Raw genomic sequence first — 27,491 nt, 5'->3', positions numbered from 1 at the left:
TCTTATCATTAAGAAAGGTTGTTTGATACCCAACTGCACACATCCTTGATATAGAAAGAAGATTGTATCTCAAGTTATTTACAATCAAAACATTTGTCAATGTACATTTATCAAAAACAATATTTCCCTTTTCATTTGCAACGAGCATTTTACTTCCATCTGCTACAACAATAGCAACAGGTTCCTTTAATGTCTCAATGCCTGTCATGAGAGACCTATAATCAGTATTTATCATATGCTCGGATGCACCTGAGTCACACACAAAAGTACCTAATGGCGTGAGATCGTTCATCGTTACTCATTAAAGAGGTTGAAGCTATAAACACCACATCATTCTGTTCAGCACTTGCCGGTGGCATTCCATCTGCAACATTTATGTTTTGTAAATCATGTCTCCCGCCACGGAAACCCTTTCGAGGCGTATAGGAAAGCGAACCTCTCCGCTTTAACACTGGACATTGTATCTTGTAATGACAATATTCACCACAGCCGAAACACTTCACCTTTAATCTCTTCGCCGCAAACGAACAGCCAGACACCTGGGATGGTGACATACGATCATCCACCATTCGAAGTTCTGCATCCAGGAGTCGGCCCTTCACGAACTCTAAAGTTATGTTTGAAGTCATTGTCTCAATGGCTGTGATAACAATGCTAAATTTCTCCGGCATAGTCAATAATAGATAGCAGACTTTATCTGTTTCGTCTAAAACGGCCCCCAATGCTTCTAACTCACTAAGCATAGTCTCAACTACAAGGAAATGTTCCTGCAGCTCACCTGAGAAAAACTTCCATTTCAAGAGTTTATTCATCACAAATAATTTGGATATGGGGCTCTTCCGGGCAAAAACATTCTTTAACGAAACCATCATTTCTTTAGCTGAGGTTGCCCCTTTCACTATCTCCAGGTGTTTATCTGATACACATTGAACTATGACCCATTTAGCCTTTTTATCACGCACATCAAACTGTCGTCTTTCTTCCACTGACAATTCCCCTTTGGTGATGTCCGAGATATTTATCACGTCGTCTACTCCCTCTTTGGTCAAAAAAGTCTCTACTCTCCGTAGCCAATTGGAGAAGTTAGTATTCGTAAGTTGTGGAAATCCTACAACTGTTGCAGGAAACATGGCCACCTGCCCACACCACACACAATCACAAAAAACAGCAGCAATTGCAAATATACCGACCACTGCAATGGCAATTATACTCCTGACATGCATTACGACTTTCAAGCAGTCACAGCCACATTAAACTAAGCTTGTCTGGGCCCATAACCACTGTTATGGGAAAGTCGGAGCACAAAACAGACATGCAGACGACATGTAACTTTCACCAAGACTGCGTTTAATGCAACATCACTTCTTCCAAGGTATTACACAAATCAGTACCACCAACTGAGCATTAAACATAAAGACAAATTCACATACATGTCAAAATTGACTAATACCAACAGATTTACCCCAAGTTTCACCAACCTTCGTTGAATAGTCGATTGCCCCCGATCTACGTTTGCGAAGAGTTTTAAGTTCGTGTCCTGGGTAAAGCATGGGTGTAAAATTAAAAATTGAAAAAATTTCCTCCTATTTTAACCAATAAGCACTGGAAAATGACCCACCGACCTATCATTTGACAACCGGGGCATTTAGTTTTTCCGAGACCATAAACCGAGATTTCCATAATGGCTTGTATATTTTATTTCAAATGCAAAAACACATTTGTTCAAATTATTTGGATCAACGGACGGGGTAAATAATTTGTGGGATGATTTGGGCACACAGGTCTGTATGTGCTCTGTATTGTAGTATAATTCTAAATGAAGTTACATTTTAGTGTCGTTAGTGGGGGGAGAAAATTTTTCCACCAGTTAGATTGTTTTACTGCTGTGATATAGTGTCGTGATAGTTTTAGAGGCTTGTTAGTGTGATATAAGCAAGTGATCTAGTTAACCTTGGGTGTGGCGTTGACGTCGACTCAAGTGTATCCCCGGCTCCTTCAGGCCGTTATGCCTCGCCAGTGCCATCTTTTGCGTGTGTTGTGCGACGCAAGTGACGGTGACGTGCGACGTTTTTGTTCTTTACAGGATTTGATGTATTATTTTATTGTAAATATATTTTTGTTTTACGTACATATTTTGCTTATATTTTATTATAATTAATTTTGTATTGAAGGGTTATGTATTTGTATAAGTTTTAATTGTTCACCGGGCGCCAAGGCCGTGGCTTCCGCCTGTGACCAATCAGCGCGTTCCGCGGGCTCGCGGAGGAAGGGGGAGACGCGGGCGCTCAGGCATGATAGGGGAGTGGGAGGGCAGTCGTGGACCCGGCACGAGAGGCGGCGGACGTGTTCGTGACGTCGTTCCGGGACGGTGAGATTGAGCGGGCGCGGTATTTGTAGTAGCGCGAGGCTTTGCCGTGCGGAAGCATTTTCAGCTTTGTAGTCGAGTTTGTCACTTTGTCATTCAGTCGCGTGCTTTATCCTGTCTTTTGTCTCACGTTTTGTCTTGTGCTAGTTTTTGCGAGTCGCGGTTCATTTTGCAAATTGGTCATTCGCAGTTGTATGTTTTGTGCTTTGTTACTTTTCTCCGCGGTCATTGTGGTGTGCAGTCGGGCAGACATCCTATTGCGCGCGAGTCGTAAAGACTTATATTCCTTACAGTGTGGGAATACTTGTCACGGGCGGGACGTCCCGTATATTCATTACCATATTAGTGCGCGGAACCGGGTTTCGACCCACATAGAAATAGTCACAGGCGGAAACGCGGCAGCCCCATGTAAAGTGTTCAGCGTCTTGAGTATAAAGGACCATCAAACTTTACTCGAATTGTTCTCATTTCATCTCTGGAGACTAAGTCCCTCGGCCACGCGGCCCGAACCCCCCTCTACCGAACCCTGAGTAGCCGGCAGAACAGCAGCATTGTCAGGGACTAGTCGACCAGCCTATGACAGCGTGTAGTGTCAAGCTGTGCGAGCTGCTCCAGTGAAACCCTCAAGGGCTCCGCCTACTGGGGCAAATATACGGTGTGCAGAGCTTCTGGAAAAACAACGCAATTTGAAAACTACTCAAACATTTAAGAGTTCACTCAGGGCCGAAAAAGTACTTTTGATTTCGGATTAAATTTTTTAACTGTATTTTTAGAAGAGTTAAAATGACAAACACGCATGTTTTAAGAGTAATTTTTAGGCATAAAACAACCAGTACATATTCTTGTAAGCACTTAAGGGACCCTATTATCATAATTTCACCTCCATATAATGTTACGGTCACTGTCTAAATTTCACAGTTATCCTGTGATGACGAGAAGACTGCGCGCCAGTTCAGAGCCTTGCGCTTAAGAGGCCTTACCGCGCTAGAAATACTAGCGAGCGTTGTTCTTATCATTCCGCCTCATTAACACACATACACCCCTAACGAGGCGAGTCCCTTAAGACACATGTTTGGGTAGCTAGCCCATATGTACTTGTAACAGATGAATCAGGCCGACACTCGCGCAGGCATATTATTGTATGGTCGTGTTGGTAAACGGTAAAAAAAAAATTATATGCGTTTATATACTGCTGGCCACTTTATGGACCGATGTTATGCATCCCAATATCAGTTATATCAAAGATAGACTAAACCAGTTGCTGTGTAGATAGCCCAGGGGGCTTTTGTCAATTCCCTGGTACAAAGTTTGTAATTATTAGTTGTTCTCTTGTATAGGTCGTTTGCATGTGATACTGTAATTCAGAAAGTATGCCCTTGTCTTTTTTTTTTAAATAATATAATTTTTTTTGTGTTGGACGCATAAATGGCAGTAATCCTTTCTAAATTAATTAATTTTATTTGTTTAATAAATACTTTTTTATATAACCCAAAAGTCTAGTTTTCTAACAATAAATATATATTCTAATTATTTGCTTTCTATTCTACTAAATTAATTTAGTTTTATTAGGATTTAATACTATTTTCAATTCGGCAATTATTTACACATAACTGTTCAACTTTTTACTATATTTTCCATGACAATAGTTTACGACTCCAACGCCTTTCGTGTGGTGGTTGATATGTCATAGCTAAAAAAGAAGGTTTTTGGAAATAAGGTTTTATTTAATTCGTCACGGGATTTTGAAGTGACAGAAAACTCTAAATTTCATATATAAATTTTGTAAGTGGTATTATTTACTTGCAGTAAAATGTATTGCACTACTATTTTGATAATAATGGTAGCTTACATGTCAACACAATTTATTAGTCTATGAAGGGTTTATCGTCTCCCATGAATTTAAAAGTCATTATAATTCAGGCTGAATATACTTAATACTGGATCGGTAGTTTAGTTATTTTTTTTTGCCATGGATCTTAATTTAAGTCATGTTACATTTGTTACAATGAAATGTTTCTGTATGCCAATTGAGCTTCATGGTATTAACTAAATAAAATCCATGTTTGCTGCTATCTGCTAAGAAATTTGTTGTAGGTTGTAATCACATAACGTCATATTTATTTAGTTTTTCTGTTCATAGACTTTGTTTCTGTATAGTAAGAATCCGTCGTAAGCTTAACCAAAGAATACTTCAATGTTCAATTTATAGAATATCCAAATTCTTTCAATGCTTACACAGCCTGGTAGTACACCAAAAAAGTAGTACATTTTGGGCAGGAATTTGTTTGTATTTATAGATTTTTTGCAATTTATTACTTAAGAATTTTTTTTAATTTGTTTGTGTTACAAGCCCCCTAAAAGCCCACAAGGATGATTGTTAGGATGCAAGGAACTAAGTTCATGAAAGGCTCTATTGGGGATTCTGTTAGGATCTTTAAAACTATTTGGAAGGTCAACAAAAATGGCTCACTCTAATTGTTTACTCTAAGGGTGCCAATAAAAAATGAGGTGAACACCAGAAGTTTGATTTATTCAGTTCCTTGTTTCATTTTTAATCATTCTGGGAATGGCATTCTGATATTTCAAAAATTTTACATAGAATGAACAATGTTAACATTTCTCTGTGCAGCAATGTAGGTATGGCACCGCCGTGCTTGAGTCCCTACGGTTTTTGCAGACAGTTTGCCTCAATAATGACGGGGACCTTAAGATTACAATTTGTTGTGTAGCGACAGGTATCAAGGGACGTAACAAAGATACTTGTTGCAATTTTCAAATCAATATATTTCTCTTTTTTTATGGTTTGTACCACAAAGTTTCCCTCGACTTAATGGCCCTGTCCACTACCGAGTTTCTCAGATTCTAGTGTGAGTTTCAAAATGCTGTTTTTGGGGTTAATACAGGAATGGCCTGTTCTTTTTTTCCCATGGAAAAGTTGCTAAACTAGGACAAGATTATACGGCGTTTTTTAGTTACAATAAACTATTACCTGGCTGACATTTGAAAATGCATTTTTCAAGGAACTTAATTTTTTATCACATAATGAATGATTTTGTACAAATCTCTGATAAAAGCTTTTATAAAACTGGTTAATTGAAACTTCAAGTGGTTAGGCTGTCAATAAGGGTTTGCACAAAATAAATTTTCTCATTGATATTTAATCAAAGCTTCTCCAATATCTGTTAATAAAAAATTGCATTTTTTAATGTTTGTGACTGGTACTGTTTGTATTACCCAAACACTGAACCTTACATAGTTTTTACTTTGAGATTTTAGGTATGCAATTTCAACAGAGATTTTTGTACGTTCTGCAGATATTGGTCTTATTTTTTTAGGTGGTTTATTTCGTCTTTTGGCTATGGCAGCTGGAAGTACATTACAGGTAAGAATTTACTATATATTTTTTCAGTGTAGTAAATATTTGTCGCTTAGGTTGGTTTTATAAAATAATAATATTTAAAAAAATAATTTTGACAAAAAAACTTGTCTTTGTGCAAGACTTTTACTGCATTTAAAAACAAAATCATAGGTCCTTACACTTTTACTTCATAACAATGAAATTTTTGACCACTACGTAATTATTTTGTGGGATGCATATTTTACCTAGTAAATTGTCTGAAGAGGAACAATTTTTCAAAAAGTTCAGACGTGCAGTTAACTACTATGTTCCAGCAAACATTAATATATTATTGCATTTTGGGGTTTTAGACTTATCCAAACCAACCAAATATTTGGTCTTCACTCTTTTTTGTCCTGTTTAAATGTAGATGGTATGTTTCTCCAATTTTGTTTTTCATCCCTTTTTCGTTACATTTACAAAATCAGTACGGCAAGAGAGAATTTGATTGGTTTAATGCTCCTAAATCACATCATACATGTTGAATGTAAGTTGTGAAGGTATATCGGTAAAAGTTCCGTATCATGTATCCCAATTTATCTCTTGATCCTGATGGCAAGATCCTGTATGCATTGATCCTTTGGTACATGATGCTTGCTTACATCGAAAGATCCTGGCCCAACAAAAAAACTTGTATAACTGTGAATGATTTTAAGTTGTATACAAAATAGTTTTTTCTTTTATTCAACTTAAGTTTATAATTTATTTTTATCACAAGTTGTTGTTATGTGCAGGATATTTCGACGTACTAAATTAAAACAGCAAGAACCATGTACCACAGGATCAAAATGTACAGGAACATGCCAGCAGGATCAAGGAATAAACTTGGATACGTGATACTGAACTTTTACCGGTAAATCATGTGCTAGGTATATTGCGACGGCATTCACTGGTTTCTTGATTAACCAGCTTGCCTGCTTGTTTCACTCTATGGTGAAGGGGTTGAGGCACCACTTATAAATGAGTTAGTTAGTCCACTTGGTAACAGGAGGGCGTGGGTTTGATTCCCCTTGTAAGCAGTAAATTTTTGTAACCTGCTTCTTTACTGGTTGGTTTAAGTTACATAAGTACTTAAGTAACCTCTCATTAAGCATTCTGACATGAAAGTCAGGGATGTATGAATAAGTACTGATAAAAAAAAGTTAGAAAATAAATAAGAGTACTTAATCAAAGATTTTGGGCCCTCTTTAAGAAGAATATACCTACATATTTTGCAACATTATAAGGGGAAATTTCTATTAGATGTAAAATTAATTTATGCAACATATAAAATTCACATTAAAATATTGATATCATTCTTAACACAACTGAGTGTTGTTTGTTTTTAGTTGTAAAGCATCTTTAAACAGTTTGTTCAGCAACAGAGGGGTCTGCAACTATTTATTATGATGCAATTAATTTTTCCCTCGATTCTCGTATCTATTGAGTAGCAAAAAGAAAAGTTAGCACAAACAAACTTTGTGAATATATATGGTAACTACCCCTTTTGACTTTGGATTACAGCCAGTTTATGCTCTCTATAAGATAAGGGGCAACAATTGTAATGCATTTGTTATCTTTAATGATAATTTGAAGTGTTATAGCCATCTTATTTTCACTTGTGTTTGTGTTTATAAATATTCCTTATTTTATTTTTAACTCACAGTGCTTATATTTGAGGCTACGATAGTATTTTCTTTTGCAGTTGGGAGTCTAGCCTTGTTGAATGCAGGTTTTGACTTTTATGATAATGCATGTGGCTTGTATTGGCAATAGTTTGCTTCAACCAATTCCACTGGCCCTGCATGCAAGTCTAGGTGTAAATCATTTAATATTTACCACCTTAGCCATTTGTGCCTTGATGCAGTGGAACAGTATGTTACTGATGTAGATGTGAGGCCAGTGTAATCACTCACGAGTCCACTGAAACTGCACTAAAGAGTGTCTCATTAAATAATATAATATACATTATATATAATATATATTACTAAATAATAATTGTATAATATATATTAATATATAATAATATATCATATAAAATTTATAAATGAGAAACAAATGACAGTGATGAACTGGTTCCTGGGCACATATTATATATTATATAATAATTATGTTATGTCATGAAGAAATAATATGCAGAAAATTTATAGTCCTAAACAAATATGTTACGCTTTTAAAAATGGTCATTATTCTTCATTTGGCAGATTGTATGAAAGGTCCTTTTGAGTGAAAACAGAAAACAAATTCTAAGGGTGGCTGTCTTGTCTGAAACATTCGTTTCCATTCTGGTCTATCATGCGTTGCCTTCTGCAAGATGATCCCTGTAACTTCTCGCATGTCCTTATTTCACCTTGTGATACCTCGTCCCAAGTACATTTAAACCTCTATCTGGACTAACTGGGACGAAAGGCCATCCAGACATCGAAAATCCGGATAATTCAGGTAATATGGGTACCAAGCAAATTAAAATCATTAAATAAGCAGACTTAATGTTTATTATAATAAAACACCAAGTTTTGTAACAAAAATTCATAGTTACATGCCCTATATTATTTACAAGAAATTAAAAAAAAATTACTTTTCACATAATTTCTCAACAAAGAAGTTGTCCAGTTTCTTGTGTTTCAAACATGTATGGTATTTGAACGAAGCACGGTGATACAAACGCTTTATCATTAACTGTTCAGTGGGAGTGGTGTTTGGCTGATGCTCCAAGTATGCTGTGATGTTTGTCATTTGTCAGCTGGTGTGCTTCCTTAAACTCAACAAACAGCATTTTATTACCATAATTCTACCATATATGCAGGAACTGTACATTTAATCAAACAAAAAAGTGAATATTGGGCGTACTTATAGTTATGTTCTTGGTAACTTAGTTAAAAAAATTTTATGTGAACATTAAATTAAATGTGTATAACTCTGATCCGGATCAACAAGGACCGGATATATGATGTATTATTGTACTGTTTTTGTCCACTTTTTACAATATCTTGTCACCCTCTGCTGTTTTTTTTTACTGTTACGGGGTTCAGCTAGTCAAGGGTGTATTTGTGTTAATGAGTCCGGATGTTAAGTGTGATGCTCGCTGGTGCATCTAGCGCGGTATTGCCTTTAAGCACAAGGCTCTTGTCTTGTGCATAGGGCTACTATGAAATTTAATTTGTTAGCATAATATTATGTGGCAAGTAAATTAAGATAAAGCTGTAATGCAAGTTTCTTGAGTTCTCTTAAGAATCTTTACCGGGCTTGGAAATTATTCTGGAAAACACATGTTTTTGCTATTTTCACTCTTCTAAAAGCACATTTTAAATCAAAATGTGGTAACAGAACTATTCATTTGCCCACAACAATTTCTTAAGTGCTTTTAGTAAATAGATACTACTCTGATATCTTAAGCAGTTTTCAAATTGTGAAGTTTTTTTTTAAGCTCTCACGTGTGTGTGTGTATGCGCGCACAGGTGGGCGGGACCCTTTAGTACTTTGTTTTATAGAATGTTATGTTTTTGTTTTTTTTCTGCTACTCTAGCGTTTAATGACCATTAATGGGTGCATAGAGAACTGGTATGGGTCGAGTTACAGACCACCGGACATAATGTGTCTTATAATTTTACTAATTGGTGAACTACTAGATATGTTGTAATTTTTTTATTCATTGTCTTTTTTTTTTACTCTCTGTTTAGAAAGCAATTGATCTGGTGACGAAAGCAACTGAAGAAGATAAAAATAAGAACTATGAAGAAGCTCTGAGATTATATGAACATGGAGTAGAATATTTCCTTCACGCCATCAAATGTGAGTGGGGAAAAAAAAAACATGTTTATAAAATATAATAGAAAATAAGTGATGAAAAATTTGAAAACAATTAATCTTGATTTTTGGCATTATTTAAAATACATACATAAAATGTTACATAATATTTTCTTAAAAAAATTGCACATTTGCATTAATCAAGATTTGTAAAATCTAGTTATAAAACATATAGTTTTTTATGGTAATACAATTGCTTAAGGGTTATTGTTTTTTAAATATACGAGGATTCATCAATATTTGTTCTAAAAATATAATGAGATTCGGTAACTAACAATTTTTTTTTTTCATGTAATCTTTCTTGTAGCTTTTATAATGTGTATTTACTTTGTAGTATACAATTTAAAAGTGACAAAAACCATTCATTGTTTTATATTAAAGCTGTTACATGTCTTAAAAGTTGTACAACATGTTAACATAAGTAATACTTTCCTTTAGTGCAAGACCCATTATTTAAAACCCTGTAAATTTTGGTAATGCTGTTCCAGTACAAATTTCCCTCCATCTGCTCATTCTTTTTATATAATTTTTTCAAAGACCCATGAAAAAATTCAATAAGCTGTATATTAAAGCTGTGCTCAATACATTTTCTACTGAATAATGATACAGTAAAAGCTCTTTAATCTGGCATGTTTGTAAATCTGACACATTTGTAAATATGCCACATTTGGAAACACGACCGTACCGGATTAACAGATCATTGGATTATTGAAAGTCAATGTAGTTGTAATTGGAATACAAAAAAAATAGTATACAGTACAATGATATATAAAACAATTAGTAATATGCTGAAATATAGTTGTGCACTGTATGTACACAGTTGCAATGTTGTGCAAATGTGATAAGTAGCAATGCAGTAGCAATATTGTTGAGTGCAGTGGCTAAACCTTGCTTTGTTCATCCAGATGAAGCCCAGGGCGAGAAGGCAAAAGAGAGCATCCGGTCCAAGTGCATACAGTACCTGGACAGAGCAGAGAAGTTAAAAGAGTACTTGAAGAAAGGCAAGACGAAGAAACCTGTGAAAGAGGGAGAATCTAAGTGAGTGTTATTTTATTATTTGTTGACTTCTGTCTTTATTTATTTATTTGATTTATATTTGTGAAATGCCCACAGACAGTTGGAGAACTATAAAGGTGGGCACAACATACAATCAGACAAAACATATACATAAAGAAAAACAAATACACAAGGCACTGCAAGTGGGCAGGCACTGCAAGCTAGTCTGCATTGTGCATAGGTGGGGACTGCAAGCAAGTAGGCACTACGCATAGGTGGGCATTGCATACAGGGAAACTACCCATGCATGTAAGCACAACAAATAAGCAAGCACTGCACATGAGCAGGGACAACATTAACTTTAAAATAAAGGAGACACAAGTACATAAACACAATCATAAATTAGAGATGGGTCGGTTCCGGTTCTTGGGTCTCGGTTCCTACGGTACTCAGCATTTTTACCGGCACCGAGAACCGCAGCTAAAATGTCGGTGCTGGTACCGGTACCGGCAGTATAGCAAAAACCCTTTACGAAAATAGTCCTTCACTATAACTTAACTGCAGCATGAAATGGCTCAACTCACGTCCAATTCACATATGAATTATTTTTTTGGACTTCTGTGGAATAATATTCATCTCTTAACTATAAATTTATTACAGGTGAAAATATTTAATATTCTCGTCACTTCTGTAAACAAAGTTCAATCAAAACATAACAGTCGAAGGTGCCATAGATGTAGATCATCGATGTGTGCAACTGTATAACATGCCTCAGCAGAGAGATGAGAACAGAAACACGCCATGTTTGTTTCAATGGTGTTTAAAATAGGCAGCTAATTGAGTCAATAGGTAAGTATGGGTGACTGGTGTATAAAGAACAATTAAAAGTGCAAATTCCGTAGTATATTTGTTTAATAGAATTGGTGATTGATTTTAAATATTTCCGTAATAATTTTCGGCATTCTAAAATTTTATCCTTTTTGTGCAGTGCTGTGGAGTATAAGTTCACTGAATCTGCAGCCATCTAGCGGAATGGCTAGTAACTTTATCTTTTAGGCAAACAGGATTGCTTTGAAAGTGGCACATCATTGTTTTTAGTGTTAAAAGCGTTGATGAAGATCACATGATAAAAAATAATGTTTTTAAGGTTTTTATTTTATTTTATAAAATATATTGTTGGACTCCAAATTGTTTTTTCCATCATCATATTGACTCTTCACACTCCAATTCACGTAGAACCCTAGCTTTAACTTAATTTTAAAGCTAGATAAAGAATAAGAATAAAATCAATATCAGATTTGTTTATTTTATTCAAAATAACTGAAAATTATTCTAATTTTGATCTTATTAAAGCTAGGTAAAGTATAAGATTAGAATCAATATTTAAAGCTTATGTAGTTATAGAATTAAGTTAAAGCTAGAGTTATACGTGAATTGGAGTGTGGAGAGTCAATATGATGATGAAAAAAAACAACAATTTAGGGTCCAACAATATATTTTATAATAAGAGATAATAGAGATTTGAGTGCTATCTAACTTTTAAACATACCTTATAGTGTGTGTGTTTTTCTAGGAAAGGATATAATTTAAGATTTTTATTTCTTAAGGAAACAAGATTAGTTTGCACCATTTATCAATTTCAATAATGTCACTTTGAAAATAATCATTTAAAGTATTAATCACTGTAGATTTTTAAGTCATCAGCAAATAATAGACAATACAAGTAGTTTGATTGACAACCTGAATGATAGCATTAATAATTATATTGAAAAGTAAAGGGGATACACCAGAACTAGCATAATATAAAGAAGAATTATGGTTGTTTATTGATACAAAAAAACTTTATTTAACAAAGCTATAAAACCAGTTTATGTACTGATCACTTAAACCCAAATTTGATCATTTTACAAGTAAAATAGAGTTATTGACAGTGTCAAAGGCTTTGCCAGATCAAAATAACAAGCATTGACTTGTCCCTTGTTAGTTACTTTATTATAAATTGGACTTACAAACATGAGTAAATCTGTGGTAGTAGTCATGCCATTTATAAAACCATATTAATTACAAGATAGCCTATGTTTTAGTGTAAATTTAATTTGTTGAAAAATATATTTTTTTTTTTCCAAAATTTTTAGCAAAACTATAAAGAAATGACATACATCTATAGCTAATAACATTCAGTTTACTTCCTTTTTTATGTATTGGAATAACCTTAGCTGTTTTACATTTAGTTGGAAAAACTTAGTTATGTACTAGTGTTAAATAAAAGTTGCAGCAGAGGTATTAGCAGATAATAGCAACCTTTCAAAATGAAATTTGGTTTACCATCTGGGCCTGTAGACTTAGTAGATTTTAAGGATTTAATGCCCCAAAATATCAGACACTCAGAAATGAAGGAAACAGGAATTTGTCAGGGCTCACATTTTATATGAAAATAAGTGAATACATAGACACTAGAAAAATATTTTGCAAAAGTATTAGATATTAAACATGAATCACTTGAGAAAACATGGTTCACATGAGGTTGATGTTCACAATACCCATTTTTCATCATTTTAACATATCAAAATATTGCATTATTATTGACATTTTTTTTCCTTTGAGTTCAGTAATTTTAATCTCATATGATGAGATTTGTACTAGTTTTCTGTAATGGAAAAGTACGTATAATATTAAATATTGTGTTTTTTTTAAATAGCATTTGTAAAGGATTTTATTTTAAGGCTTGCATTAATTTTTTTGAAACCCAATGGGGATGTTTGAGGTATTTTTTGTTAGTTACCATGATGAAGAAATTCATTTTTTGAATACAAATGTAGTTATATGTTTAACTCGAACATTCACATCATAAATATTTAAAAGTCAGACCAGTTATGTTCTTATATAGAATTATGTAATCCAGATAATCACCATTTTCATAGTACCTGAAGATGAAGTGTGTATTGTTATTCAAGGAAAAAGCATAGATGATTATGTAAATAAAAACTTAAGAGATTTTTGGATGACTGCATTTTGTTATAATGTAATAATCTCATATTCATGGTAAAACTGAGTTAATACTACGTCTTGGCTTTGCTATGTGTACGTGTAGTATTGGAGATATGTTTGTTGTTTCAATCAACATTGAAGTTACAAGAGTATTAATAAATCATCTTGATAGTAAGTTTGTCTTCTAAAGCATCAAGATACATAGTATATATTTTGTGGGGGAAGATAGACATTGCCAAGTGTACAAATTTTTTTAGAGAAATTTTAATGAGGACTGCTTCTACTCCAGGGTAATAAAAGTTTTGAATAAGCTGCACTGATGAGATTTTTTTCCTATTAACTGCTATCAAAATACCACCACCTCTTTCCATCATCGTAAGTGTAGGGTTATTATGAGTACTTACTAAAATTGAAATATTGATCCGTGAAATAGTTGAACTAGGTTTGGATAAGACAGATTGTCATATTGGGTGTAAACTAGAAGTTCAAAAACATTTTGTAGATTTGGTTTTCGATCCTCTGACATTTTGGTAGATTTTTTCCCACTCACTGTAATGATAATCACAGTTCTCCTCTTGGCACTTTAGAGAGTAATGTTGTTGTGATACTGTCAGTGGAAGGCTTATGACAGAATGCTGGCATTTTCTTGAACATCTGTCGTGTTGGTGCTGGCAATTTGCCAGGATGCAGTTTCCAGTAAAAGGGACATTCGCATTAGACATCAGCTGAGCCAAAAGGCAATATTGTTTATTTAATTTTTTCCAGAACTGACCTATGAAAGGAAGTATAAATATGTATTGTATTTGGTGCAGAGCTTAGCCACTTGAACATGAGCGAGATTTTAGTTTGTTAGTGATGTCTTGGATTGACAGTTTAAAACTTGTAACAAAAAGAGCTTTTGTTTTTTTGAACATTGTTTGTTTATTGTTTTGAGCATGACAATAGTTCAAATTCCCACTTTTGTGGGGGTTTTCTTTCGGTCGTTAGTAGATTATTAAGATCTTATTTAACTTTGGTTTTGTATTTGGGCTTATGTTGCATCATAGTGAAACCTTGTTCATCGAAACATTGTTTGTTTTTACTACTGTTGAAGTTACGTGAATCCTGCTGAGTTGAAAGTTGGTCACTGATCAGACCCTGGACGCCTAAGACTCCAGGAGTTTTCAACTGTTCACCTTTATGATTACTTGACTATTGCTTGAGCATGTGACTGTATGTTAAATCTAAATCATTTTTAATTTTGCATATTTTGCTTGATTTGCAATATCATCACAATTTCAGTTTTTAAGTCAATGAGCAGTGTCTAAAGCACCTGACTGAAGTTAAGTTTCTTTGTGCCCTGGCTTTTTGGGAGAAGATTTGAAGATGTTCATGGAGCCGTTCTGAATGAATTATAGAGTGATTTCATCAAACCCCCAAAACTTCCAGTTTATAAGTATGGATGAGATAATTTTGACTAAAATACTCTGCTAGATATAGCAAAAAATATGATACATTGATGAATTATGAGGAACGTATGTGCACACGTTCACCGACCCGAACACGCAGCCTGCCTGTGTACATTTGATTGCTGAAGTTGGATCCATGCATTAAATCTTACTAATTTCTTTATAAAAATCATAAAATTGTCAATGCTTATTAATTTAATGAAGCATGCAATTTTGAATGCACTTATTTATTTTTTTCAGCATGTGATTTTGAAAGTGGAGCAGACAAATTTTAAATGTGATCAATGTACAGTGGTTATGTTTAAAATATTTTTTATTCTTCCTTTATCACTTATAACGGTTCGTTATATACAAAATAAAACAGTTCAACGCCGATTGCAAATTTTGATGTTTTATTTTATTTTTAATAGAATGTTGCACAGACGATTCCAAACACTTTCAAAAGAGGTTACTCATTCAGTCCACATACATCTGCCCGTCGAAAAACTGCTGGTAGCTCGCATGATGAGAAATTACCGAAAAATAATCGCGTAGATTGAGTCCTTCAGTAATGTTTTACTGCAAGTACACGAAGATGGTGCGCCCTGGAACAGGGCCGCACCCAGCGAAAACGAATCTCGCCCCGAGCCAAAACGCCTACGAAGGTGGCCGTAATTTCTAATTAAGTTATATCCAAAACGAAAAAAAAGAAAATTAGGTTGATTTAAATATAGGCCTGGCTCCGACCACAAACGTGAAATTATCTCTTCGTAAATTACATGATAATTTAGCGAGAAGCCATCGAACGCGACCTACTCGTCCAGCGTTCGACAGACGACTGGTGAAATCTGGCCACTCTCTTCTCCACGCAGGGAGGAGAAGTCACCTGACCTCACCGACCAATCACACGCACGCTTCATTCACTCTTACAGATATCAGCCAATTACAGAGCAAGTTACAACACATGAAAAAATCTTTTACACACAGAACTCTGGGCTTCCCCTGATCAGTCTCTTTTCAATTTCACCTCGAAATCGGGAACTCCCATTCTCGTTCTCTCTCCCACACCGTGAGAGAGCAGTTATCACTCAGTTCCCATACAGGGGGGGAATTACCTTCTTTATCTCGGTTGGCGGGGAAACACTTTTCCTTTCTCACTCCCACTTACAGGCCTCTCATGCCTCTCTTTCTAACCATCACACAAGCCCAGACACAGTCCCGTGATTTATAATTATATTACAACACGTTAATAAAATTTAAGAACAATAATTATAATACGAATTACTTTACAAAATTAAACTTATTGAGAAAAACCTGAAAAAGTAGGCCTAAGCACGTAAAAATCTGGAACAGCGACTTCTTTGTGAATAATTACATAAAAATTACTAATGATAGAAAATGTCTGTTAAAACACAAAATACCTTCTTAAAAACATAGCAAGTGAAAAATATCAACCCTAAAATATATAACAAACGGTAAAATATCATTAGAAAGACTTTTTAAGAAATATTTACATTCATGAAAATAGTTTAAAAGAAAAATTATTTATATTGGAGGGCAGGGTTCTGCAATGTTACATAACCCCCCCAACTTTTCAATTAAATTAACACTACATTTAATTGAAAAGTTACAAAAGTGAAAAACTTATCTGTACAAAATACATACAAAACATCCTGAGAAAATAAATGCATCCAGTAATTAAAACCCTTATTTATATAGAAATTCAAAAAACTGTTACTGCAACACTGTAACAACATCAATTCTTTGTTAAAAAGCCAAAATTTGAAAACATTTCTCTTTTTACAAAGTGTCAACAACTCTTAACAAATGGTTATCTCTCTCTCATCAGTGCAAAATACAGATCACTTTGAAACTGGTCTTTCTATAAGCTTCAAGCAGACACCCCCTGGTCAACGAAGAATCTTCAATACCAACAAAAAACTCTGAACAACTTACTTTTACAACTGTGGACACCTCAACACCAGCTGCAATAAACTCCATAACTACCTCAATGACGACGAAAAATCTTAAACTCCAGGAATTACGTCTCCATGACTACCTCGACGAATACAAAACCTCCAGGAATTACGTCTCCATGACCACCTTGACGACGATAAAAACTTCTCAACGACGATAAAAACTTCTCAACGACGATAAAAACTTCTAACCTCAATGACGACGACAAATAACCTCAAAACAAATCATCTCCTTTAAAATCCCTTAAAATACCGCTGTTACTCTGATTCTCTGCTGCTTCTGACAAACTCCTCAAATCCCATGAAATAACCACTTTAACTCACAAATCCACCAATATCTCCACTCCTCATATCTGCACCAACAAAACATTGACAACAATATCACTTCAAAACTGTTGACACCAAATTTTCCTAAATTCCATCAAAAAAACCAACTTCTAAAATTCTAAATATCTTCACAATAGCTCCATCATAACTTCAAACACTGGACAACACTTATTTCAAAATTAGAACTAATCGGCTCAATATTGATAACCCATTCACTACAACTTCTAAATAGATGCATCACTTCCTAAGAGACAGTAATTCACATAGTAAACCTTCCACAACAAATACAACTCTAAAAAACATTAAATTAAGTATGTGAAACTTTAAAAACTTTTTCATAACACACTACATCGTCACTTATCATATTCAAAATTTTCTTATTAAAATGTTACACAACCTCATAATATTTACACCAAATACACACAGACTTAATTCTGTATCAAAACTACTGCCTTTCCATTTGTTTACATTATTCACTTACATTTTCTTGTATCATTAAACATAGTATAAAAAATACACAAAAACATTCTTATCCTCACACACAAAAAATATACACAGCTCCTTTTCCTCCAACTTCCTTCTCCCTCATTCCTAGCTCCTGAGCTAGCCGAAAGGTAAGGGGCGCTCATTTACAACCCTTTTAGCTGCTAGTCAGCTCAGCTAACCTATTACACATAACAAATGCACACAGTCCTTCCATCTCTCTTCTCCTTCTATCATTCCTAACTCCTGAGCTAGCCGAAAGGTAAGGGGCGCTCAATTACAACCCTTTTAGCTGCTAGTCAGCTCGGTTAACCTTTTAATGAAATTTAAAACAAAAAATAATACAAAGCTATACACAAATATACACTGCACTTGTCATTACACATCAAATTTTAAGCTTTAGATATCTCACTTAAATTTCCACAAACAACAAGTTGACAATTCTACAGTCATGGCATGACAAATACTTCATCAAGATACAATCGTATGTTTCTATTCTTCAAAAACAAATTACATGAACTAATGCCCTTCCTTAGGTTTCAAACCATATCTCCCCTTTCAGCAACAATCACACATAAAATTAACCTTGATGAGGGGTGGGAGCGACCAAGGAGAAGGGACACACCTTTGCAAAAAAAAACATCGGACTCCATGCCGGCAAACATATTTAAAATTAACCTCCTGACCCCCCAGCTGCCTCACACACAAAACAAAACATCTGCTGCTTATTTAGGGCAATACAAAAAATTCACCTAAACTCTTGCCATCATGAACACACAACTGCTTCTGCAGCTTCAAAACTCGACGACTGTTATTCATTAACGTTTAGCATAACACTTCATACCTTTAATATAGGATGTTGTCACCCTGTCATCAATCCAAAACAAACATTTAGTATTACCAATATGTGTAGTATTTTCATTTAAAATATTTAACCATTTCAAACATATATCATTTTCCAAAAAAAAAATCTCATAATAAATTTCAGTTAACATCTTCCCATGACACAACATTTAACAAACCAAACATTCATTACCCAAGTGCAATGAAATTCTCACAATGTAAAGCATTTTAGTAACTGTGTACTCAAAGAATTTATATATATATATATTATCATAGTTATTTTCTAAAACAGAAAAACATTCACATTAAAAATAGTTATTTATCTTAAAAATTTATGTGTATAACCTTCCTTCTCTTTAAAAAACCTTATTCATCTCAAAAACTTGTAGTCATAAATCTTACATATACATTCCTATATTATACTATAACTATTCTTCAAAAAATACAAAAACTCTACAAAATACCAATCATTATTAAAAGTATACAATTCAAAAAATAAAAAATCTGAAAAACATTTACAAAAATTGGCAAAAAAAAATGCATAAAATTTAAAAAACATCAAACACCACAAAACTGGTTTTGACTCTACCCTTCCATCTTGGCAGTGGGCCAAACAAGTCAACACACACTGTTTCCAGAGGTTGCATCACCCCTGTCCATTTACTATTACTTTCTTTTGCCTTTGAACAGAACAAAAAACTGTTTACTATCTCGGCGAAAGTTCTGTACACATGCTTCCACACAAAAAACCTCTGATCATGTTGCACAATTTTACTCACTTCATGTTCCACATGGATCAGTGAAAAAATTTTAGTTTGTACACTACTCTGCATACACACACCACATTTTCGAACATTACTGCTTACATTTTGACAAAATCTCCCTTTTATCATTTCTCCGCAATCTGCAAAATTCAACTCACTGATTACTTCCCCAGCAAATTCATCTTTAAGTGAATCTGAGAATGTTTTCATTTCAATTTCTACTTTCTTCATTTGTTTACACAAAATCCTGATTTCATGTGTATTTCCCCTGGATTTACTAACCTTTTCAACCACATTGTCCACATTTCCCTTGTTTACCTCATCTAGGAATTTTTCACATTTATTCACAATGTTTATCTGCTCATGTACATCATGTACAACTTCCACATTTTCTTTTGACACTATTATTTCCCTTTCACATTTTCCTACATTTGCTTCATTTGCACATTCATCTACCTTTTTCGTACACGTGGCTACCTGTTCATTAATTTTAAAGTTATCAAATTTGTTCTCCACCCTGCCAAATTCCTGTCGCAACTGTGTGCCTATTTCGCTCCTTAACTTCGCAATCTCTTGTGAATTTCCTTCTATTTTGTGAGTTGCCTGATCTATTTTGTTGTTGATTTCCTTTTGTCCCTGAACAAGTTTACTAGTAAGATCCTGTTGTCCCTGTTCAATTTTATTAGTAATATCCTGTTGTCCCTGTTCAATTTTCTGTGTCATGTCCCTCATCATTTCCTGACTGTTTTGTTTCATTTCCTGGTTCATTCCTTGCATCATTTCCATTAATTTCTGTAACATATCTGACCCCCCCATCACCTCAACTGGGCTGCTAGTTGTGCGGGATTCCATATTCTGACCTAGTTCGGCAGGATGTTCCATGTTTACAGGTTTTTCCTGTCGACATGAAAAATCTTGCTCTATTAGACTTATTTCCAAATTTGGATTTGACTGTTCGGAATTTTCCACATTTTCCTGAAAACCCATGAAATCTGATTCGCTGCTGTTGGTACTAGCGTTATCCATGTTGACATACACAAATTACCAAATTTTACACAAATACAAGTTAAATTCTCTAAACCAATACAAATACAGTTTTCTTAAATTTTCCACTTGCTATCATCGGCGATTCATCCCACGTTGTCCCGCGAAGTGACGATCTCGAAGTCCCGCGATGCGACAGGCCTGAAGTCCCACGGTGCCTTGGGTCGCTCTGTCCCTCGAAGTACCGTTTTCCGTCGTTTCTCTGGAACACTTCACTCGCTGAAACAGCTCGTAACTCTCGTCACGAAGAAAAACCGCTTTCGCCGCTCAGCTGCGCCGATAATTCTGGAAACACTTTGCCGTTTTCTTCTAAACTGTTCACTATTTATCGTAGATTGTTGTTATTTGAGGTTATCGTAGTCGCAAACTTGTTTTGAGAATGTTTATATTTTTTATTTACTGCCGAAAATGTCCGTCTTAACCTCAGGGTCGTGTCCAAATTCAAGCCGCGCGGCCGGGCGCCAAATATAACGGTTCGTTATATACAAAATAAAACAGTTCAACGCCGATTGCAAATTTTGATGTTTTATTTTATTTTTAATAGAATGTTGCACAGACGATTCCAAACACTTTCAAAAGAGGTTACTCATTCAGTCCACATACATCTGCCCGTCGAAAAACTGCTGGTAGCTCGCATGATGAGAAATTACCGAAAAATAATCGCGTAGATTGAGTCCTTCAGTAATGTTTTACTGCAAGTACACGAAGATGGTGCGCCCTGGAACAGGGCCGCACCCAGCGAAAACGAATCTCGCCCCGAGCCAAAACGCCTACGAAGGTGGCCGTAATTTCTAATTAAGTTATATCCAAAACGAAAAAAAAGAAAATTAGGTTGATTTAAATATAGGCCTGGCTCCGACCACAAACGTGAAATTATCTCTTCGTAAATTACATGATAATTTAGCGAGAAGCCATCGAACGCGACCTACTCGTCCAGCGTTCGACAGACGACTGGTGAAATCTGGCCACTCTCTTCTCCACGCAGGGAGGAGAAGTCACCTGACCTCACCGACCAATCACACGCACGCTTCATTCACTCTTACAGATATCAGCCAATTACAGAGCAAGTTACAACACATGAAAAAATCTTTTACACACAGAACTCTGGGCTTCCCCTGATCAGTCTCTTTTCAATTTCACCTCGAAATCGGGAACTCCCATTCTCGTTCTCTCTCCCACACCGTGAGAGAGCAGTTATCAATCAGTTCCCATACAGGGGGGGAATTACCGTCTTTATCTCGGTTGGCGGGGAAACACTGTTCCTTTCTCACTCCCACTTACAGGCCTCTCATGCCTCTCTTTCTAACCATCACACAAGCCCAGACACAGTCCCGTGATTTATAATTATATTACAACACGTTAATAAAATTTAAGAACAATAATTATAATACGAATTACTTTACAAAATTAAACTTATTGAGAAAAACCTGAAAAAGTAGGCCTAAACACGTAAAAATCTGGAACAGCGACTTCTTTGTGAATAATTACATAAAAATTACTAATGATAGAAAATGTCTGTTAAAACACAAAATACCTTCTTAAAAACATAGCAAGTGAAAAATATCAACCCTAAAATATATAACAAACGGTAAAATATCATTAGAAAGACTTTTTAAGAAATATTTACATTCATGAAAATAGTTTAAAAGAAAAATTATTTATATTGGAGGGCAGGGTTCTGCAATGTTACACACTTTTATCACTGAAAAGTTGTCAAAATCTCCAGTGTCACTCGTTCAGATTTTTCTAATAAACAGTATTAAAACCTAATACTTTTACAGGTTTTTCAGCCTTAATTTACAGAGTATAACTACTAAGATAATCTCAAAGGCAGTGATTCCACTTAGGCAGGATGCCTTCTATTGTATGAAGACGAAAGGATCACACACACTGTGCTGAGACTAAACAAAAAAATTACTATTTCCTGAAGAGTTTTGAACCAAGCACTCTTAACCTTTGAACCAAATTATTCTTCTGAATATATATATATATATATATATATATATATATATATATATATATATATATATATATATATATATATATATATATATATATATATATATATATATATATATATGAAAAAAAAAATATTTTCAATTTAAAAATTTGTAAGTTATACTCATAATTTAAGCTAAAGAGTGCAATAAACTTATAAAAGCACTAATTTATAAAATGTTTTGTACCATGTTACTGAATTATTATAGGGATCTTTATTTTTGTTGAATTGGAAATAAAGTAAAATTCAACATAATAATATTAATATGCCTACAATATTTAGTTATTCTGAACGCTGTCTGCTGGCAGTATAACAATTATATAAAAAAAAGTTGACAATGATCCCAAAAGCCAATTTTGTCTCGGGAAATTTAGTGTGTTGACGTTGATGTGTGTGGAGAAGGCAAAAGAAGAGTAAAAAAATGTGTGTGCAGAAGAATGATTGTTTTCTATGTCCACTAAACAAAACAGTTGAAGCTTTGGAGTTAATGCTAATATTACTTTGAATGCCATACCATGTGATCAAGTTGAAAACATTAGAATTGCGGTACGATTACATGCTAATTGTGACTTTCTATGCTACTAGGATAATAATTTCAAACCACACATTCCATTGATTTGTGACTTGCCAGCCCTAAAATAGATGGACCAAAGCAGCATGCATGTTCTCATGTATCAAAAATAATATAAAAATTTATAGAATACTACGGTAACAATTTCTTTGCTATAAAACAGTTTGTAACTCATATACCAATCCAAGTCCTTCGCAAATGAATAATAGATGAATATCAATATTTTGTGTCACCAGGGCAGGTATTATAAATTTGTAGTACCCCAAGTTATCTTTCTTATGCTACGATAATCTTTAAAGAGCTTCAAACTCCTCTTCAAGGTCCAGATTGGACTGATAGAATGTTTGTTTAAACATGCTTACACAAATGTTTTGAGCTTGTAGCAATGGCTATGCATAGAGAACCCATTGAAAAAGGAGGGAGATATAGAAGTGTGACTCTTACAGTGGAAACTGAGACCATGTTTTGTGCGACTTATGATTCTATATGTTGGGTGGGCCCATAACTACTAGCAAAAAAAACTTGAGGGAGGTTCAAATCCAAAGTGTTAACTTTATAATGATAATTAAATCATTTGACTACTAATTGCTTAGTAGAAGAGATTTAAACTGTGTAAAAAAACACTTACTACTGTATGTAATAAAGAGTCATGTTCTATATAAATGAGTAAGAGATGCAGTATTTCTGGTATGTCACACCACAAAATATGTGGCTACCAAAATAAAGTGAATTCATTTTCTCCGGTGATAGTAACTGATGCATTACTTCTAAAAATCAATGTGGCTATGTTAGTAATATATTATGAAAGAGACTATCTAGCAGGTGGGCCCTAAACTACTTCAAAAACTAGGTCTCAAGTCTTGATAATTAAGAGTTTCTCCCCCATGGCAGAACCGGCTAACTCCGTGATTCAGCAACACAGTAGCATGCCATTTCTTGTACACCCACTCACAACCAGGGGGTGGCCACATCTGCATGATTACATGCATGTTGGTTAGATGCCCAAAAAATTGGCATTGTGAAAACAGTTTTAAATGACTGTATTTTATGGAAGTGACTGTTTAATGATAGAGATTCTAATTTATACTATCACCAGATGTGGTCAACTACCATTACTGCAATGTTTTGAGCATGACAATATGGCAATGGCAAGGTAAAAAAAAGTAACTTCAACTACATCATATTATGCCGACTCTTCATAATTCCAAATTCTATGCTCACAACATTGCTCTTACCACTCTGGTATATTTATTTTCTCTTTGGGTTACTACTGTTTTCTTCTGTTCCAGTGAAGAATCAAATCATAGCAAGTGTTGTCCTCTATGCATTACAAATAATAAAGCATGTTAATGTAGCGTGATAAAACGTTGCTAACTGTGGTATTGCAATGGAAGAGGACTGTACACGTGTGAAGTGGGTTTGTCGGGCCAGGAGCGACGACAAGAAGAGCGACAGCGACTCTGACTCGGACGACCCGGAGAAGAAGAAGCTGCAGGCGAAGCTGGAGGGGGCCATCGTGGTAGAGAAGCCTCAGGTGAAGTGGTCGGACGTGGCCGGGCTGGAGGGGGCCAAGGAGGCGCTGAAGGAGGCCGTCATCCTGCCCATCAAGTTCCCGCACCTCTTCACCGGCAAGCGGATACCCTGGAAGGGGATACTGCTTTTCGGGGTCAGTAGTCCACCCGGCTGATTTTTGGTAGAGTGCCACTTATCCAGACTGGGGACCAGACCCACCCTCGATCACCAGAAGCACTGAGTAAACAGAATTTGCCATAAAACACACGCAATACACGTTTGATATAAGTAAAACTATAAAAATCTAGGTTTTTTTTACAACTTTCCTATAGCTTAAGTTTAGTACTACTGTATATGTAGACCTAAGTTTTTAACCTACAAACTGATTAAAAAAACTTTTCTGTCCGAATGAACTGAATAACTGGACAAGTGGGGTCCGGATTAGCAAGAGACTACTGTATGTGAGGCCTTAAGAGGACTGCTTAGAAAATTAATTTCTGTAAAATTATTATTAGCACCTTGCCTATTTTCTAAGTGAATTGTATATACTACTAGGAAAACAACTTTATTTCCAAAGTTAAAAAAAAAATAGGCAACTTTGCTTTGTGTAGTCCAATTTTTCATATCCATAAAATTTTAAAAGGAATAAAATGGTGAAAATGGCTTAAAACAAGGAGGAATGAGTAAAACACGCAAACTGTAATTGTAGTATACATCATTAGTTTCCTACTTGCCTAATGATTTTCTGTCATCACAGATATTCTTTGCGAGAAATCAAACAAAGTGTGTTTGCATGCTGAAACAAAGGCAGCAATTTGCAGGTTTTATTTTTTTTAAAATTAGGAACTCTTGTTATGCCAGTGGTTGCTGACCTATGTGCCACCAAGGCTATCATTACTTAACTGTTAAATTAATTAAAATTCATACAGGAAGAAATTCTTTTAAACATAAAATTTTTATATTTTACTTTTCAACTGCTGTCATTGTACTCATCTGTTACACAGTTGTTTGCTCTTTATTTATAGTTATATTAAATAAAAAATTCCATGGAGTCAGAGGGGAAAGGGGAGGGATATGTATTATCAAGACCATATACAATACAAATTGACCAGTGAGATCTTTTTTAAAATTTTGGTCTCTGGTTCAGTGGCGAGGCGTGAGGTTTACATGAGGGGAAGCAACAACTCCGTTCACACCAAAACATGATTTGGGGGGGGGGGGGGGGCCTGGGGCCCTCCCCCTGGAAAATATGGATTTCAAGGTAAAAAATGGTGCTATTTAAGTAGTTTTCTTAACTGAACATTGACTATTCCACAGGTAGAAAAAAAATTTTTTCATTATAAATTGTTTTTGAAAAATAATGTTTGACTTACATTATTCTGATAGTTAAAGACCTACTCTACATTACTTATATACTAAGTGGGAGTGTAGTATCATCGATATCTGGTACAAAATATATAAACAGACAACACATGGCAAAGTAAGTACACCAATCCCTCGCATAGCACGTCTTCAATTAATGCGAATTCAGTTAGCACGATGTAAATTTTACTGCCCTAGTCTCGAATAGCACGTCTGTAAATTTCAGTTAGCACGAAATCGCCACAGGCTAAAAAAAATCTCGGAAACGACGCGACGTCAGGTATGGAATTCGAGGGGGGAAGAGATGCGCACGCAGATAAACAAACACCGGGCCGTACCGTTGATGCCCGGCTGCAGACCAGGCCGTACCGTTGATGCCCGGCCGCAGACCTGGCCGTGATGAATTGCGCAGCTGCAGTTGGAATAATGGCAGAACAGAAACCAAAGCAGATGAAATTGGACACGTTTTTTTAAAAAAAAGCAAGATGATAGTGTTAATTTCACCCCAGAAAATATTTAACTAACTTTTATGTTTTGTATATGTACATATTGTACATATTTTAATGTTATGTTTGTGCTCTAGGGAAAATCTAAATCTGTTTATCTGTTAACTGATTTGTTTACATAGCCGCTTTTATAAGAGGTGTGCATAACAAATTAAATGTTTACATATGGCTGTGTGTTTTAAAGTTATATAAAACCTGTTCTTAATTTCATAAAAGTGTTTTAATTTTGTTAAGTTTTAAACGTAATAACAAAGGATCCAGCTGCTTGCAACAGCAGGCAGACAGACGCACATGTGTGTTGAAGGTCACGCCTGGGCGGGCAAGCCAACCTGCTGACTGACGGTAAATATGTTACCACTTATCTCCCGTTACACTGTGCCATGTTTTCTTTATCTAACGTATTCTGTGGTAGGCTTAAAAAGATAAATGATATGACATATGCATTTTCAAGTATTATTCTACGCATTTATATTATGTAATGATTACTTCCCTACACATCTTGGAACACATTAAATAATTTAGCCTTATATTTATGGGGACTAATGCTTCAGAATACGCAATTTCGATTAACACGAACATTTTTAGGAACAAATTAGTCGTGCTAAGTTAGGGATTGGTGTACTTAAAATAAAGAGAAGAACCTCATAAAAATGTACTAGAATAGTAAGAATTAAATCTTGGTTCTTTTCGTACCAACACAAAAGAAATTATCTTCATACGTGATCAATAACTCTGTTAACTGGTACGTGTACCAAGAAACTGGCACGTCAATCATTCCTGAAACGCCACGATTTTTCTTAAATTTTTTCATAGCCTAAATTATTCTAAGTGTGTAAGGGGAGGGTCCAGGTTAGGGGAGGACCTAAGTGTGTCTCAGGCCGAAGCCTATACACTCTACCATGCGGGTTTTTAACCATGCAGGACAAGGGCGTTTGCATCGTGTGCTATTGGGGTTTACTGGCCAGCCATGGCTGCGATTGGCGCCATGACTGACGCCCCATTGGTCGCCTAGCTTAAAAGCTAACTAATGTGACCGAGGTAAAACCTACATAGACCCAGGGAAAACCCTGGCCCGGGTCATGCGGGGATCAATTAACATGCATTAAGCAAGCAGGTAACTACTGGACAAGAGGGAAGAAGGGTCC

General features: G+C 35.2%; 1 protein-coding gene across 1 annotated transcript in view; it reads left to right on the top strand.

The window, feature by feature from the left end:
- Positions 1 to 3,989: 3,989 nt before the first annotated feature.
- LOC134546143 (vacuolar protein sorting-associated protein 4) overlaps positions 3,990 to 27,491 on the top strand; it is a 51,157-nt gene continuing 27,655 nt past the window's right edge. The window contains exons 1-5 of the mRNA XM_063388696.1: positions 3,990 to 4,147; positions 5,701 to 5,747; positions 9,422 to 9,533; positions 10,454 to 10,586; positions 24,398 to 24,632. Coding sequence (XP_063244766.1) covers positions 5,724 to 5,747; positions 9,422 to 9,533; positions 10,454 to 10,586; positions 24,398 to 24,632 — 504 coding nt within the window. The 5' untranslated portion in view covers positions 3,990 to 4,147; positions 5,701 to 5,723. The remainder of the gene's footprint in view (positions 4,148 to 5,700; positions 5,748 to 9,421; positions 9,534 to 10,453; positions 10,587 to 24,397; positions 24,633 to 27,491) is intronic.

This window comes from Bacillus rossius, chromosome 1 (genome assembly GCF_032445375.1).
Source record: "Bacillus rossius redtenbacheri isolate Brsri chromosome 1, Brsri_v3, whole genome shotgun sequence".
Lineage (NCBI taxonomy): Eukaryota > Metazoa > Arthropoda > Insecta > Phasmatodea > Bacillidae > Bacillus > Bacillus rossius.
The sequence above is the reverse complement of the archived record's forward strand: the minus strand, read 5'-3'. Positions and strand labels throughout refer to the sequence as shown.